This window comes from Calliopsis andreniformis, chromosome 1 (assembly GCF_051401765.1).
Source record: "Calliopsis andreniformis isolate RMS-2024a chromosome 1, iyCalAndr_principal, whole genome shotgun sequence".
In the NCBI taxonomy this organism is placed as follows: domain Eukaryota; kingdom Metazoa; phylum Arthropoda; class Insecta; order Hymenoptera; family Andrenidae; genus Calliopsis; species Calliopsis andreniformis.
Genome location: NC_135062.1, coordinates 7,603,905 through 7,621,729, shown reverse-complemented (window position 1 = coordinate 7,621,729; position 17,825 = coordinate 7,603,905). Strand labels below are relative to the sequence as shown.

Here is a 17,825-nt window from a genome sequence, read left to right as displayed (position 1 = left end):
AGATACCCTTTGTTCTCATTAAACTTGTTGCATGAAATGAATCGCGAACTTATAACGATTAAGGTCGACATCAGGAAAACGTTGAACCGTTTACCATTTTCTCACGAAACATAAACGTTCGAACGACATCACGGCGATGACCATCGCTATTTTTAAGCGTGACGTTAAGGACGCTAATTAATAAAATCGAAGCACCACATTATTAAACCGAGAGAGCCGCTAAGTAATTATTAGTTGGTCAAAGTCATACTATGTTTACGAGGGTTCAAGGCTTACTCATTATAAATACATCCAGTTTCAAAGGTGGAAAAATAGCGTATCGATTCCTCGTTGTTCGTAGTGAAAAATCTCATTAACTACGCACGTGTAGAAAATTTATGACGATTCGCGGAGAACAGACATGATCCATTTTTGTCGAAAATTTTTGTAGGTTTACAAGAATATTGAAGGGATATAGTGTCGTTACTGAAATCTACGTAAACCTTCTCCAAAAATAATATTTCAGATCGTGCAGATATTGCCAGTGAAAGTTAGAAATTGTTTGAAAAAATAAATATTCATATTCGAGAAAGTATAATTAATAATAAATTTTTATAAATTAAAACATATAAAATATATTAAGTATTAAAATAAATTAAGTATTAAAATAAAATAAAATAAATTAAGTATTAAAATTTGAGAATTTGACCCTGTACATGTTGTATTGCATCATGAATCTTTAATATATTAATTGCATCTGTGTATATTAAAACAATACCGATAGAGATTGTACGTGTTATATTGCACAAGAAAATTGCACCCACAGCATTATAAAAACCTTTTTTTAATTACATACAATATATTGGCGTAGGCTTCTGCAACTACCTATAGATCACACGTAGTAGGGATGTAAAAATATTTCGGATTATAAGTATTATATATAAAGACACGATTTCATTTCATCATGAGTAAAGTCTAACCACTTTCGGTACCATTAAGCCTTGCTTAATCTTTATACGTGTTGCTTGCTCCATTTTCATTTTTTTCCTTTGACTGTTTTCCCCGTCAATTATTTATTTATTTTACCAAAAATAGCATACATTTGTATACAGGTAGAGTAGAGAATGTTGACATAAATCTACACGAAAATGGGATCAGAAAAATTATACCAATTTCTACCTCAATTTTGTGTTTAATAAATAGAAGTCCTAAATCGAAACTTAAGCAAAATAGCTGAGTTATCTGGTAATAGTTCATCATAAAATTATAAATAATGTTATCTTGGCAGTGTCTTGTAAAGTTTGCTCTATGAACCACACTGTCGTAAACTAGCTAGCTGCATTTGTCTTATATTTAGCTTAGGAGATTATGTCTCCTTGAAGACCTAAAATATTCATAGCTTTTTACCAAATTTGTATTTACTAAAGTCAGATTTTAGACACGCTTTTCCTGTTATTATATAAATACACAAAATTAATTACATAATACTAGTTATTGTAATTAGTCTAATTAGTAAGAAAACAAAAAGAACTTATGAAGCTACCTAGTACATACACGAACTAAAAGAAATAAATTCTTCAAAAATCCAGTTCAAAACAAATTCAGTCGAAAAATATAAATCCTACAGAATTTAACTTAGTCTTACAACATGATAAAATATGATAAATAGATATCGTAAGTTACTCATGAATGAAAAAGGAGAACTTCATTATATCAATACTTATTTAAAAAAAAGTCTTAAGTACCCAGAAAAAATAACATAACTTTCATATTTTCTCCTTCTATTCAGGTATTAGCTTTATTTGAAGAGCACGAGGATGCATTCACGGCCTTCGTCGAGCCCTTCGTCATTTTGCTCATTCTCATTGCCAACGCCGTGGTCGGTGTCTGGCAAGAACGTAATGCTGAGTCTGCGATCGAAGCGTTGAAGGAGTACGAGCCCGAGATGGGTAAGGTTTTACGAATGGACAAGGCTGGTGTCCAGCGAATTCGAGCCAAGGAGATCGTGCCCGGTGACATCGTTGAGGTGTCTGTCGGTGACAAGATCCCCGCTGACATCCGTCTTACCAAGATCTACTCCACCACCCTCAGGATCGATCAATCTATCCTGACTGGTGAATCGGTCTCGGTCATCAAGCATACCGACCCTGTTCCTGACCCACGTGCTGTTAACCAGGTTCGTACAATTTCATATTAATTCGTACTTTTCATCGTGGCATAGACAGTGTTAATAAAAAATCAGGCGCAGACGAAAGAAAGTTTAAAGTTGACATTTTGTAGATATTAGTACTAATAACTTCTAGATTAGAAACTTGGTGTCATGTTGGCAACAGTGATTTACTTTGGAGTATTTATTTACTCTGTATAGGCTTGATATTCCATAAAATGGGTGGCTAGGGTCACGTCTAAGCTTGACTGAAAAATATTCCTTTACATTGTTAGTTACTACCATCAATACTGTATCACTTACCTGAAGTTCATTGTCTGCATTTGTAACACTATATGCCCAATGTGTCAATGTCGTAAACTTATCATCAATTGATTATTTCCTTCAGGACAAGAAAAACATCCTGTTCTCTGGTACCAACGTCGCCGCTGGCAAAGCCCGTGGTGTTGTCATTGGAACTGGTTTGAACACTGCTATTGGTAAGATTCGTACCGAGATGTCTGAGACCGAAGAGATCAAGACGCCCCTGCAGCAGAAGCTGGACGAGTTCGGCGAGCAATTGTCGAAAGTTATCTCTGTCATTTGCGTTGCTGTCTGGGCCATTAACATTGGACACTTTAACGACCCTGCCCACGGTGGATCTTGGATCAAGGGAGCCATCTACTACTTCAAGATTGCCGTTGCTCTTGCCGTCGCTGCCATTCCCGAAGGTTTGCCAGCTGTTATCACGACTTGTCTCGCCCTGGGAACCCGTCGTATGGCCAAGAAGAACGCCATTGTGCGATCGTTGCCATCCGTCGAAACCCTGGGTTGCACATCCGTTATTTGCTCAGACAAAACTGGTACTTTGACCACCAATCAGATGTCTGTTAGCCGAATGTTCATCTTCGACAAAGTAGAAGGCAATGACAGCAGCTTCCACGAGTTCGAAATCACTGGATCGACCTACGAACCCATTGGTGACATCTTCCTGAGAGGGCAGAAAGTCAGAGGACAAGACTATGAGACCCTCCACGAGATCGGTACAATTTGTATCATGTGCAATGACTCTGCCATCGACTTTAACGAGTTCAAACAAGCATTCGAAAAGGTAGGCGAGGCAACGGAAACTGCACTCATCGTCCTTGCAGAGAAGATCAATCCCTACGGCGTGTCGAAAGCAGGATTGGACAGGCGTAATTCTGCTATCGTTGTCAGGCAAGATATGGAAACCAAATGGAAGAAAGAATTTACCTTGGAGTTCTCCCGTGATCGTAAATCCATGTCATCCTACTGTACACCTCTTAAACCTTCCAAATTGGGTACTGGACCGAAATTGTTCGTTAAAGGTGCCCCCGAGGGTGTCTTGGACAGGTGCACACACGCTCGTGTGGGCTCCAACAAGGTTCCTCTCACTTCTACCTTGAAGAACCGTATCTTGGACTTGACTCGTCAATACGGTACTGGCCGAGACACCTTGCGTTGCCTTGCCCTTGCCACTGCTGACCACCCAATGAAGCCCGATGATATGGACCTTGGCGATTCGACGAAATTCTACACATACGAAAAGGACCTTACATTCATTGGTGTTGTTGGTATGCTTGACCCGCCCCGCAAGGAAGTGTTCGACTCTATTGCAAGGTGTCGCGCCGCTGGTATCCGTGTCATTGTCATTACTGGAGACAACAAAGCCACTGCTGAAGCTATCTGCCGAAGGATTGGTGTCTTCGGTGAAGATGAGGATACAACTGGAAAGTCGTACTCTGGACGTGAATTTGACGATCTTCCTCCATCTGAACAGAAGGCAGCTTGTGCTAGGGCTCGTCTCTTCTCTCGTGTAGAACCGGCTCACAAATCGAAGATCGTTGAGTACTTACAAAGCATGAACGAGATCTCAGCTATGGTAAGCTGGTTTATTAATAATTAAACTTTTTTGACACGTTATTTAAAATTGAACAGAAAACCTACTAGTAAATATATTATGCAACTTTTATTTCTTTCATTGTTATAGACTGGTGATGGTGTAAATGACGCCCCAGCCTTGAAGAAGGCTGAAATTGGTATTGCTATGGGATCCGGAACTGCTGTCGCAAAGTCTGCCTCTGAAATGGTGCTGGCTGACGATAACTTCTCTTCCATTGTCGCTGCCGTTGAGGAAGGTCGTGCCATCTACAACAACATGAAACAATTCATTCGCTACCTTATCTCTTCCAACATTGGTGAAGTCGTAAGGTTTGTATTTAAAAATTTGCTTTCTTTGTTTCAATCTAATTAATGAAATTATTAATTAACAAATAAATTGTTTTGTGTATTACAGTATATTCTTGACTGCTGCACTTGGTCTTCCCGAAGCTCTGATCCCTGTTCAACTTCTGTGGGTCAACTTGGTCACTGACGGTCTTCCAGCCACTGCCCTTGGATTCAACCCTCCTGACTTGGACATTATGAGCAAGGTAATGTTTCCAATACTTAAGTCGTATTTTATCATGAAATTATCTATAATATATTATTGTATGTGTAACGTTACAGCCTCCCCGTAAAGCTGATGAATCTCTTATTTCTGGCTGGCTGTTCTTCCGCTACTTGGCTATTGGTGGATATGTAGGTGCTGCGACTGTTGGATCAGCTGCATGGTGGTTCTTGTACAGTCCAAATGGTCCACAGATGAACTACTACCAATTGGTAAATATGACTCAAAACTGGAAAGTTTATTGCGACTTATGCTACATAAATACTTGTACTTTAAGATTCACTTCATAACCAACATTTGGTAAGACATATCTTGTTTAATAATCTGAACAAAATGTATTTAAATAATTCATAGACTCACCACTTGGCATGTTTGAGCGGCGGTGAAGAATTTAAGGGCATCAACTGCAAAATCTTTACAGACCCTCATCCCATGACGATGGCTTTGTCTGTACTTGTAACCATTGAAATGTTGAACGCTATGAACAGGTAACACGGTGTAAAAGCGGATCTTTTTACGAATATCAGAACTAGCATAGTAATTTATACCTTATTTTGTGCTTTATTTCAGTTTATCTGAGAATCAATCTCTCATCACTATGCCGCCCTGGTCTAACATGTGGCTCATTGCCTCTATGGCTCTTTCTTTCACACTCCACTTTGTCATCCTTTACGTCGACGTCCTTTCGGTATACTGAACGAATGTTACCTACCCTGCTGTGAACGTACAGGATAATTCTCTCGCTAGAAGACTTAAAGACAGTGCCACCGCGAAAAATGTCGTACTGGGATTCTATTGTAACTTAAGATACCCACAGTGTTCTTGTGTGTTTATTGCCCAGAAATCAATAGATCGTATATACAAACACGGTGCTTCTGCTGCGACTTTCTGGTCGTAGTACTGTCTTTGTGTCTCCAAGGGAGAGCATCACCCTGTACTTAACCAATATAACATACTCATGTTCTTTATTCGTCTGTTTTAGTCTGTATTCCAAGTTACCCCCCTAACGGGTGAGGAGTGGGTTACCGTTATGAAGTTCTCCATTCCAGTGGTACTTCTCGACGAAACCCTGAAGTTCATTGCCAGAAAGTTCACAGATGGTGAGAATCCAATTTACACAGTGCATTGGATTGTTCTAATGTGGGCTGTATTCTTTGGACTATTACTTATTTGCATCATATAGAACATCCCGTGAAACAATATTAGTCTAACAAGACGATGTTTTTCCTATGGAAAACATTTTACAACTAAGTTCTCGGACTTGCAATTTGCATTTAACTGAAGTTCTTCCCCGTTGCCCGGGAAGTCTCGAGATAAGTTATTAACGAAGTGCGTTTAAGTGAGATTTTAACCAGTTTGACTGTTGTGCATGGTGTTAGTACAACCATTAAAAAAATTTGCCGCCAAGGCCCACCATGCCCGCATCACACCGTACCTTGACGTCGCATCTACAATCATACATACGGGTTTCAGTGGCTTCGAGTGATAAAGAGACCCATCGTAATCAAAAGAAAGAAATTGTGATTGTTGAATTATTTTCTACGAGTGCCTTTTAAACATTAACTTTCCTCTGCAAAAAGACACCCATTAATGTTTTTTCTAACCTGATTCATTCTATAGTGGTCTTCATTCAACACTTGCATGTCTTTCGAGCACTATGTACTTCTAAATATTATTCTTTCTTAGATAAATATTTAGCAAATTCTTTAACTTTTTAAGTAATTACGGTTACTTATAGATGCATGCTTAATCCGACGATGTCTTAGCAATATCCATATTAGAAACACTTTAATTAAGATATTCATTCTTAAAAGAGGTGTCTTTCATTTCCTGTATATTTAGTATCTATTGATAGAATAGAAACTCTACAAATTAGTTAAAACATCGTCAGATAGAGATTCTATAGTATGTATACTATATTATTCTCCGCCACGATTCTAATTTTGGGCGTTTGACTTTAACGCACACGCACATCAGCTCACCGTATCTTTTTTTAATTTTACTTGCGGTAATGGTTTCACCCTCTTCTAGTTTACTCCAATTTTCTCTAACAGCTTTCATTGTTTTGCTTATTAAAAACGTTAATTAATCTTTAGCATCAAGAGTATCCGCTTCGATCAAGACATCAAAACAGGAACTGCCTGATCCGTTGCTGAAAGTTCAAGACAGAAATTGTGCATGAAGTTTGATTTAATGGATCTCATTTTGAAAACCCGTATATTGTGTCTTCCTTCCAGTAGAAATAATGCATGCACAACTGTATGAATAATACATCCTCTAAATTCACCTCGTAGAACAATCACTATTAATTATTAACGTATCCTGCCGTGCTTCATATAGTTCGATACAAATACAGTTCGATTCTTATGTGGCACGATTCAAGTATTATTTAACTTCAAATCAAGCCTAGGTAGACAGAACTTTTTAGTTCAGGTAGCCAACTGGAGGAGGCACTGCAGGATCGTACTAACTCTTGCACTCTCATTGCATCCATTTAATCTTTACATGTACCTTATGTGTGTGATTTACATGTTGAACGATTGATGCCACATAATATATTTGTATACCACTAATTTATGGGTACGGACTGCAAAGGCTCGTGTGTGTAAGATAAGAAAAAAATGACATTGCAAGTCGACCATCTCCAGCAGTCCGTATCTTGTATCAATCACCTCCCACCCGAGGATGGTGGTCTGAACACGAGAGCGCTCGATGTAGAGAAATATATACATATATATATGTTCGTTCCTATTAGCTTCAATAGCTAATCCTTCAATTTCGAATCATTAGGGGGATTGTATTAGATCTCTGCCTCCGTTAGTGCTGCTAGGCTAACGAGATACGATAGATAAAACAATTTATTCGTCTGTACAGTGTGTACAAACGCAGTGGCCACATGAAGTGTCCTCGCCAGTTAGATTTTCTATAGGTACTTTTTTTATTTGTTCTTCCTACAGAAAGTTGAATTATTCGAATAAGTTTTAGTTAAGATAGAAAAATTTATTCGAAGAAACTTTAATTAAGTTTATAAATAAAATAAATCTTCAACGAATACTGATAAATTTAGATTACAAAATGAATTCGTCAAGAACATTCTTTATTGTTTTAATTGTACGTTATACATACTATTCCTTTTATAATTTAAAATGCTACTTGAAGAAATGTCTGATCAAGATCACAGACCATTTTTTTGAGAAACTATTCCAGATCATAGAAAATGTATTCGTTATTTTACAATACCTAGCCAACTCGAGCAATGCGTTAACTAGAAGAAAGACGTGAATGATAGACTAGTCGAGCGTATCTCGAGTTCAGATACTGCCGGAAGCTACACGCGCCACATGCGTAAACGGAACATCCGGTGTCGTCACGAGTACGTGGGCCTTTTTAACGCGCATACCCCGACTGTCTCCTTTAGTCACGATTCATTCGGGAGTATTTTATAATAAAACGATAAAAGAAAAAACGAAAGGAAGGAAAAATCGTGTATAATGGCAGTCGAGCCGCTGTAACGAACGCGAAAGCGAACCACTTCTCAACCCGTGCAAACGCAACAAGACTGACGGATGTGGTTCGAGGAGTGGATTGTCCGCCACGTTTAACCATCGTTCGACGCGAATCGCATAATAATAATTTAATTGCGTTTAGACGACGACGCGAGCCGAGTCTCGTTCGCTCATCCGCACTACGATTACATAGTGTAATATATATAATAATATATATTATTATCATCGGCTAGGGCGTGATACTTTGGTATGGGCATAACTTAAACTTAATTAGAAAGACGAAGGCAAATTGTGTGTAAAGGTGTACGCGTGCGTGTGCACGATTGGGTCACTCGCGTGCCATCACGCGTATGCTGCAAACGACGCTTGAAACATATACTGAAAATCACTAACTTTGTGTGCCCTTTTCTTCGAAGTAATTTAATTTTACTTTATGTAGCAGTCAACCACGTACCGACATATTTTCTTCGGCGATCATTCGTGCCAGTATCAGCGATCGGACAGAAGTAACTTGTATCTAATATATATGTGTGTATATATATATAAAGGTAGAGTCTTCTTTGTCCCTTCGGTGGGAATTTTAGTCACTCTGTTCCGAATTTATTATCTGATCACTGTGGACAAGATCGCGGAGACAATAATGTTGGTACTACCACGCAGTGAAAAAAAAAAACGGTCTGATATCACTTCACGACAACGCTCAATAAACGTTGACGAAATTCATTCACCTTTCTTTGCGTTCATTCGAGTAAGGTGTAACGATTTGTAAGTACTTGATTGATTGTGTGGATTGTATTTTCTTGTCTGGTTAGTCGGAAACGGAGGAGTAGTGCCATCGACGGAGAAACAGAGACAACCACTACTGCATAGCGTTAGGTAAAAGACCTCGATCGGGGAACCCCTCGATAAGAGATCCACTGCGTGAGAAACGTTTATGCGCACGCGCGTGCGCGAATATATCTCCTCGAACTGTTCGAAAGAGAAATTATTTTAGAGTTCGAAAAGTATATTTTAAAGAAGATATATCTCGCATTATACAAACGAGTTTTATTAATCCTTTCGGTGCTATTAACGTTTATGAACACAGTATCTTTAATCGATACCAATATGCTTCACGATGTATGGCCAACGATTTCCTCGTACGAGGTGTATAGTAGATTTCGTTATATGTTCGCCAGATTTTGTTCGTTATTTCATCGCTATCCTCATTACTTTGTGGGAGGAGGTTTCTCTTGACGCGTGACTCCACTCAATACAAATAATCAGCTTCGGTTTAAGGAAGACAACAATTGTCTGCTCTGTATACAATATATGTTTTTGATAGATCCCGAGCGATGAACATATAATGAGAATTTTCTGTACTTAGCTTGGAAATCTAGGTGCCGAATGGATTAAGCAATTCACGTTATCAAATGTTGGTATTGTGGTTGATAGAGATCTCACGCATGGGTATCAGCCTTTGCCTAACGCTCTGTACCTAATCTAGTACGGTAAACCTACGATGATAAAACCACGGTCGCATCGTTCGTGCAGGAAGTACCTATTTCTAATGATAATAAGATAATAATAATAATAAAAATAATAATAATAATAATAATGATAATATTAATATTATTAATAATTAATTAATTAATATTAATAACTTATAATAGAGTGCGATGACATTGAATGATTTTGAGATGCATATTCGCCAGACGCACTTGTGGCGAATCACGGTGTGATCCTAATCAATTGGACCCGACATGATTATTACGGTTATACACGATTGATCGGGCAATTCGATTGTAGAGAAAGAAAATGAAAAGCAACTGCCGTTGCAGGATCACGATGATTGTAATTGTATAGGATGTTCTAAAGATAAGTGACCAAATTTGAGAAACTTATTCTGTTCACCTTGGAAAGGTTTGCACAGTCATGTGCAGTGATGGATAATATCAAATTTCACACCTCTAATATCCATACTAAATTTTGCTTATTCTTTTAGTATTATTAATTTAAATTTACAAATTTCCCCAAGTAAATGGGGAATATAGTTTCGTTTTTCAAAAATTATATTATTTCTACTATCACTTAACTTTTAAATTCTCTTTTGATCAAAACTGCACGAACACCCTTTCTTTTTGTTACATTTTTTATTTCTAACAAATTTAGTATGTACGCTTACATATTCGCTATGACATTACAAAGTATTAAAACTAAATTCATTCAATCGCAATATTCACTTTTTTTAGTCTCTATTAAAACGTTAAAAAGAAAGTTCTAGAGCAACAGATAATTTGTAATTTCGAAAGAAAGTGTTTTCACGTACATGATCGTATAATTTTGTATTATTCTAAATAGGTCAATGGGATTAAGCATAAAAAATTTAGTCACTTGTTTATGAAGCAACCTATGTATATTCGCGGAGACGCGAAATGTACGTCCTACGACGACGGACAATTGATCCGTCACTTAGCAAACGTTTGTTTATGTATCGTGTTTTATTATTTATCTCTTTAACATGCATTCGAATCCAAACCGGAACCGATATATGCAAGGTGTCTCAAAACTGCCAGTACAAGCTTAATGGAAGCCTGGGATTCGTAGAAAGAAACACAAAAACTTTTTTACACAAGTTTAATAAGTAGAGCAGATGATTAATACTTATTAATTACTATTTACTTCTATGCTGAAGCATTGATTAAAAACTCGAAAACTCAATATCTTATATTTAGTTTATTGTTAAATCTGTAACTATCAGTTTCTTGTTTCTTTTCGCGACTTCCATCCACCAATTAAGTTTGTATTTGCACCTCTGAAGCATCATGTACAGGTATAATTAAAACAGGTGAAGATATCGCGACGATTATCGACTAGCAACGGTCCCGACCCTCTAGTGCATTACTTGTTATAATAAAAAGAAGAAGAAAAAAGGAATCCTTAATGTTACTAATGCGTGTTTGAAGCGAATGATCGGCCTACTAATTAGCAAAGTCGCGCGCGAGTTTCTCGCTTAAAAGAGTGGCATCTGCCGCGTGTACCAACCATCGAACACTTAATACAATGTCAACGTAATAAGTGTTTGGTCCAGTTTGTCTCCATTCACCTACGTAACTGTCTTTATTTTTCTCTCACACCTTCCACTTTTTATCTGTCATTGTACTTTATCCCCTGTTCAATGACTACCACCGAGTATGTATCTGTTGTCATCTCATCAGCCATCAAGTGGGAAAAACACTACGAAAAGCCCGTTTGAGCGAAATTGGTTGTCCAATGGAAGGATCATAATTGGACCGTCTGGAATCAGGAGCGAGCCAACACGGTAACATTGCCAACACAGTAGTATCTCGTCCGAGATACTAACGATCATCATCATTGAGACCATTCAATGTGCCTCCCCGAAGTTGTTGTTTGAATTTTTGCATGCATCCTCAATGGACAGACAAATCAAAACCGATTCGATTGACTGTCGTGTCGGCCTGGAATGACCAAAACTCCTAACCGAGGAAGTTGCCCCCGACACACCGCAACCCGACACACTTTTTTTGCTAACTCCTGCCTGCTGGTGTGTGATACCGTTCAGTCACGGAGCAGAGACCCTGCGCTGATAGTCAGGGAACTGATGGGATGATCCGCGATCGCGCGGATGATTCAGGTAACGTTTTCACTTGCAATCTGTTAATTACGACAATGTATAGGAAACGTTTTGTCCCCTTTGTACCATCGATGTACGAGACGATGATACTGAGACTGTCCCTAGAAATGCTAAACGCCTGACAGCGTTTTTTGCTATCTGAAAGAAAGCAAATGTATGATCCATTAATTATCTTTTAGATTGTGAGTCCCCTTTTTGCTGTTTCAATTGATTTGCGTTGAGCTTTTTCAAATAATCATATTTTTATTCAAATTTTGGGTAACGCATTGCGTACAAATTTTGAAACTTTTTGTTCTCGAATGACATATAATTTTATCTGGTAGTACTATGTATTTTAAGATATATACATTTTTCATATTTAATTCTATAGATTTCCTTTTGGTTTTGCGTATGATTGTTATATCAAATAGTGGATATCTTGAAATTAAGACCAATTATGTGTAATGATATGTAATGCTAGATTACAACAGATTACTATATATACTATATAATATTATATAATATAATATGGAACAGAGAATACTACACAGTTAATGATGCAATTAGAAGGATGATTCTTCATCATGCAAGTATGCTTGTGAACAGTATCGAATGTAAATATAAATTAATTTACATTCAACACAAACATAATACGTTAAATTGCTGTTTTTTTTTAATCTGCAGATTTCAAGACATAATTGCATAGTATTAATTATCCACCTCCAAATATTGAATTATTGAAATTAGTCAGAAAATCACATGTATTCAAAAGTGTAAAATTTATACATATTGTTTTATAATATATGGAAGAGAATTTCAGGATTAGGTCTAGGTAATTAAATAAGAATAATCAAGATTAAAAAGACTTCGATCATAGATTTGTCTTTCGGTTATTCTCGTTTAAAAGAATCGTATACAAAACGCCTGAAAGATGGCAATAATTTCTTGAACATTCGTCCATGATAGACGAATTGCCAAGTCTCAGGCGCAACCGCAATTTTATCTTGTTTGATTATTTTTAAAATTTTCTCCCACCTATTCACGAAAAATTGTATACATATATTTAATTAATTGAAGAATTCTTTCAGTTATCGGAATCACTATATTAGCAATATTTACAACATTTTCAACCACTTTGCTAAACCTTCTTGCGAATGAAGAATCATCCCCTATTTAATTGCCTTACAAATTTCAAAGAAAAATAATAAAAAATTTCTCGATTAATTTACTCAAACAGGATACTGTACGTAATGCGTTAAAATTAAATTCCATCAGCTCTTCAAGTACTCCGATTAGACGGTCCAGCTATCGTACTGCCGTTCAGTAGCCGTCAATTAAATTTCCACGGAACAGTTTATCCGACAGTGGACAACAAACACTCGACAATCTCACGGATACTCTACACCAGCGCATCCGCTGGTAGAACTCGCCCCAGAAACCGTTTCGACACGTTCCAATGTTCCGCCTGGAGTCCTGGCAACAGGCCTCACCTGGCTGGCTTCCGTTCATTAACAGAACCTACATGATATGCTTGCAGTGGCACCGCCAGTGAAGCCGCCGAACTAAAGCTCGAGACGCGTAGGACGAATCGACACCAGTCCGGACACGAGAAATCGTCAAAGGCACTTAACACCCACCCGCAACAACCCGCAAGCTGATCAATGGATGATCGAACGACAGAAAACTCACGAACACACATTCACACGTACACTGATCTAAAACACCAGAGACGAACAAACCTAAACAACAAAAAGAGGACGCGTCTTTTTCTCGTGGCGCGCCTTTGGGACGGTGGTTCAAGAGGTTTTCGCAATGAGTGGAGGGGGAAAGGGGGAAAAGGGACAGCAACCGTCACATTCGTCGCAGGCTTTCGTTCGTAGGAAAAAGGAATGATGGGATCGTGAATCGGGATGAATCTTTAGAAGTGTGTTTCTAGATCGTGAACAGAAGAGGGGCCACGATTCGAGAGTTAGGGAATATCTGGCGGTGATCGATGGGAAACGTCTAATCGGACTCTGTGCATTCGCTCGCTGTTTGCCCGACAATTCCCCTAGACTAATGGTTGTATCTGTGTTATGTTACAGTAAGCGAAACGGTCGTCGACAAGTGGTAGGCTTGTGTCACTGTGCCGCCGGCAACAAAGTTCTTCTGCCAAGCACAAACATTAAACACACAAGCTCAGCCCCAAAAAGACAGTCACGAACAAGCGGGATCTCGATCGCGCAGCCCCGGCTGCGCTCTCATTGAACAGCAAGCTTGAGCAACGACCAGCACACTCGATAGAAACGAATGAAAGGAAAAAACCTCTATTAGTCGACGTCGATGCAAGGGAAGATACACATAGGCCCCCTCTTTCCCGCTGGCTACAAACTGCGCCGCCCACACTGCTGCTTTCCGTTTAATTACAAATCTGTCGCGCAACAGAACCTCTATTTACTCTGTAGATATCTCGTCTATCGTGTTGTCGGTATATGAGAGAGAAAGAACGATTAAAGTCGGGATTAAAAAGAAAAGGACCCAGCCCAGAACTCTCGATTCTTAGCGTTGTAGAGCCATATTAATAGTACTTCTAGCGCGGTTCTCCATCATGACCCGAAACACCTAACAGAACTTGTTGGCAGAGACACCAAGCCAACTCGAGGCCCCTCTAACATGGTTGAGGCCACAGTTCTTCTAACGCAACGATGAAGCTTGTTTCGTCCCCTCTCTCGGATAAAAAGAGTCCTCCACAACAGGATACCTCTGTTCGTCAAGTCGATGGACTTCGCTGACAACAGGCGTGTTACCGTCACTTTGGACGTGTCCCTATTCCACATGTCTTCGTTTTCTTAACTCCCCTGTCCCAGCTTACTTTCTTCGTCTCTAACAATGTCTTCTCCCTTTCAACGGGATGAGTCGTTCTATCATAATATTGATAAACTCGTGTCAGCGGACAAGTCCTCTACCAGGAGTAGTACCCCCGAGGTACCTTAGTCACCCAGAGAACCTGACGCAGACTCAGGTCGTTTACTCTGCTTCCTTCCATTGGAAAGATCTTACAGACTGTTTCCCCAGAATGCTGTCACGTTGTAATTCCCCGTCGGAGATCGTGTCTGGGAGAGTTGAACCTCCGATCTGTCAGGGCTCCTTCACCTAGAAGACAGCTGTACATCGCAGACTGCTAAACAAACGGGTAACGTGCTGTACGAAGCATGCTCTACCTGTAAGATAGACAGTGATGCGAGACGACGACGAGGACGACGATGATGCAGGAGAATAGAACTGGCGAGTAAAGCGGGCAGCAGTGAACGAAGAAGCGTGTACTCCCTTTGCCATTGGATCGAGTGGTACACTTTAGGAGGAATAAAAGAAACTGTGTTCTGATCGTATCGTGACGTAACTTTCAACCTGGAGGCTTCTGCGCGAGAGAGCGTCCAGGCGCGGCCAGGGATCCCCGTTCTGCGCGTTTCGGTGACCAAGATGGCGTCGATCGACCGCGGAAGCCTCCCGGCGAGCCACGCGCGAAACTTACGCCACTAGAGAGATTGTACATAAAATACGTTACAAAGCGCGATGTTTAAAGAGAAAATTACTATTATTATTATATATACGTTAAGAGACATTAAATATATATATACATATATTTTTTTCGTGAAGAAAGCGCACAGGTAGACGCGTGACCGCGGCGAACCAAGTCAGCGCGCGCGACCGCCATCTTTCGGGCCTCGAGCGAGAAGGATTCGGACCGCCTGGAACACATCATTCTTGTGGTTTCCCTTTTTACTTTAATCGCCGATTAATCTCTCGTAGGCAACTCAGAGGCAGACTTAGCCGCCTCGAGGCGTTCTGATTGTTAATTAAGAAAAGAAACTCGCTCACTCCCACTCTGTTTTTTTTCGTGGTTCTTCGTCAAGACTGATGGAAGACGCTTGCCAGATTCCATTAAAGATCGCCTGGACACCAAAGTGTCTCACCTTCGGCTGATTCGAGATCATTAAACTGAAACGACTTTTCTCCTCCTTTTTTTTTCTTATTCCTCTTACGTCGAAGAGCCTATCTCCATCGCAGATAACTATATTACTACGCGTTAACGTTTTCGCTGACACCTGGCCGCCAGTCTTTCTCAAGCTAGATAACGAGCTTCTGTCGAAGCTGTATTAGCAGTGTTAAATGGATATATGAAGTATCTATCGTAAAAGGAATAAAATTGGTGAGAAGTAGCCAGCGTTCCACACCTAACGAGTCAGCAGCGAAACTGTTAAAGCGTGCGCACCGGTAACTACTTCCGATTTTCTATTCTCTCTATGCTCTTCTTCTCTTTTTCTCTGTGTCTTTTATCGTCGTCACCTATCGTCATTTCGCTAAAGTAAGATCATCCCGTTTTTCTAACTAGGAACTAGAGTTACCTTACGTTACGTAGAGTCCACGAGCCCGGCATCGCCAAGGAGTTACGAGCTCCAAGGGATCTCCTTAACGACTTCACTCGCCTAGGAAGTCGCGGTTTAATTTCCAACGAGGAGAGGAAACGTATAAGCACGGGACGTTCCGCTCGTCGTGTGTTCTCGTGTCACGGTGAAGCTGATGCCGTTTTGTATGGCACCTGCCGCCCTTTAACACAAGTTTGTTATACTTTCAAATATTTGCAGTGTATGTTGTATCGTATATCGTGGAGTGTAATTATATACGGTTCTTGTAACGAAGTAACGGCTGCGCGGACGTTCTCCAATCGTTCTCGCTCGAATCGTCCATATTAAGGAGTACATATTGAGGAACGAATTTCATTATTTTCTTCTGAAACGGCGACAAACCTTGCGTTATTTTTAATGTTGTACGTCAACAGCTCTGTACGAATAAAGGTTTGGAAGTAATGAAGCTAGATTATTTTATTTCAATTCCATTATCCAGCACGTAGAGATACAGTAAATTGTAATTATATGTTCGCTAGGTTAGATTCGTTATATGCTCATTGCTGTCTCCACCACTTTGGAAGAGATGGTTTTCCTTAGAACGAGATTTTATTCGACACAGAGAATCGAATCTAGTTGAAGGGAGGTGAGAGTTGCCTGCTTTGTAGATACACGATATGTGTTAGTGACCGATTTCTAGTGATAAACATATAACAAAAATTTACTGTACTATGCTGAATGACTAATCGATAGATTTTCAGTCAAAAAGTGTCTTTCAAAATCTTTCAGTGTTCTGTTTCATGGTAAACTCAGTCTTATAATGTCACGATCTATTCAACCTTTGCGTCTGTAAATGGAGAACATTACCAGCGATGCCTCCATAAAATTTAGATGTTAAGGATGAACAATAAGTATGGAAAACGTTCTAAATTTGAAATACATAATTCTAGGTCTAGCCATAGTCTAGATTTTATGGGTTCATCTCGTCTCATCGACTGATTTTAATCTTCTTTAGATGTCTCCATTTGATGCTTTACCTAAACCCAGAAGGAAAGAAAAACTAATTAAAATGAAGAATTGGAGAACTCGTTAATAAAACCCATTCGTGGATACGACGTTTTGAATTCACGTGTACCTGAACACTAATAAAGAGAAAAATATTAACAATTGGAGATGATATGGGGGAGAATACGTACAAAATGTTGATAAAAGTAGGGGTACATTTAAAATATGAACAGAACTTACCAGTGATCTGAGATGACCAGTGGTCAAGGGTGTCCACTAGGACACTCAAGCAATCCAAGATCCACTGAGTCCCTCTAGAGAATCTAGAGTCTAGAATCTAGTTCCTCTGGCTATGACAATCTGCACCCTTCGGTAGCTCCAAAGCAAATGAGAAATTAATCGTTATCCTCTAAGACAGCGATGCTTAAGTGCCTACGAGGCGAACGCAGGCGATTTCAAGGCCAACTTCAGCAGCAGAGAGAGGAGCCATCGAAACTACTTTAAGGCTTCTCCTCAAGGAGTGGGACAACCGCTCGCTCGCGATTTCAGGCATTGCCAGGTGCCCACGAGCGCTCTTCCAGAGCATCACTGCTCTAGGGATATTTATATGTTCTCAATGAGAAGTAGGGAAACCACTAATTGAAATTACGAAATTAATCAGACGAAAAATAATTAGCAAAAAATTGATATTTCCCATAAAGTAATCATCGTATAATTAACA

General features: G+C 39.4%; 1 protein-coding gene across 4 annotated transcripts in view; it reads left to right on the top strand.

The window, feature by feature from the left end:
- Serca (ATPase sarcoplasmic/endoplasmic reticulum Ca2+ transporting SERCA) overlaps positions 1–16,565 on the top strand; it is a 57,711-nt gene extending 41,146 nt beyond the window's left edge. For 2 of the 4 annotated variants that reach the window (XM_076376595.1, XM_076376604.1), the window contains exons 5-12: positions 1,769–2,155; positions 2,535–4,028; positions 4,137–4,357; positions 4,443–4,578; positions 4,655–4,807; positions 4,950–5,083; positions 5,166–5,283; positions 5,578–11,189. In XM_076376595.1, coding sequence (XP_076232710.1) covers positions 1,769–2,155; positions 2,535–4,028; positions 4,137–4,357; positions 4,443–4,578; positions 4,655–4,807; positions 4,950–5,083; positions 5,166–5,283; positions 5,578–5,778 — 2,844 coding nt within the window. In that variant the 3' untranslated portion in view covers positions 5,779–11,189. Of the gene's footprint in view, positions 1–1,768; positions 2,156–2,534; positions 4,029–4,136; positions 4,358–4,442; positions 4,579–4,654; positions 4,808–4,949; positions 5,084–5,165; positions 5,284–5,577; positions 11,190–13,251 lie in introns of those variants that run through there. The other 2 variants (XM_076376621.1, XM_076376612.1) reach the window with 2 other exon arrangements.
- The last annotated feature ends 1,260 nt before the right edge of the window (positions 16,566–17,825 follow it).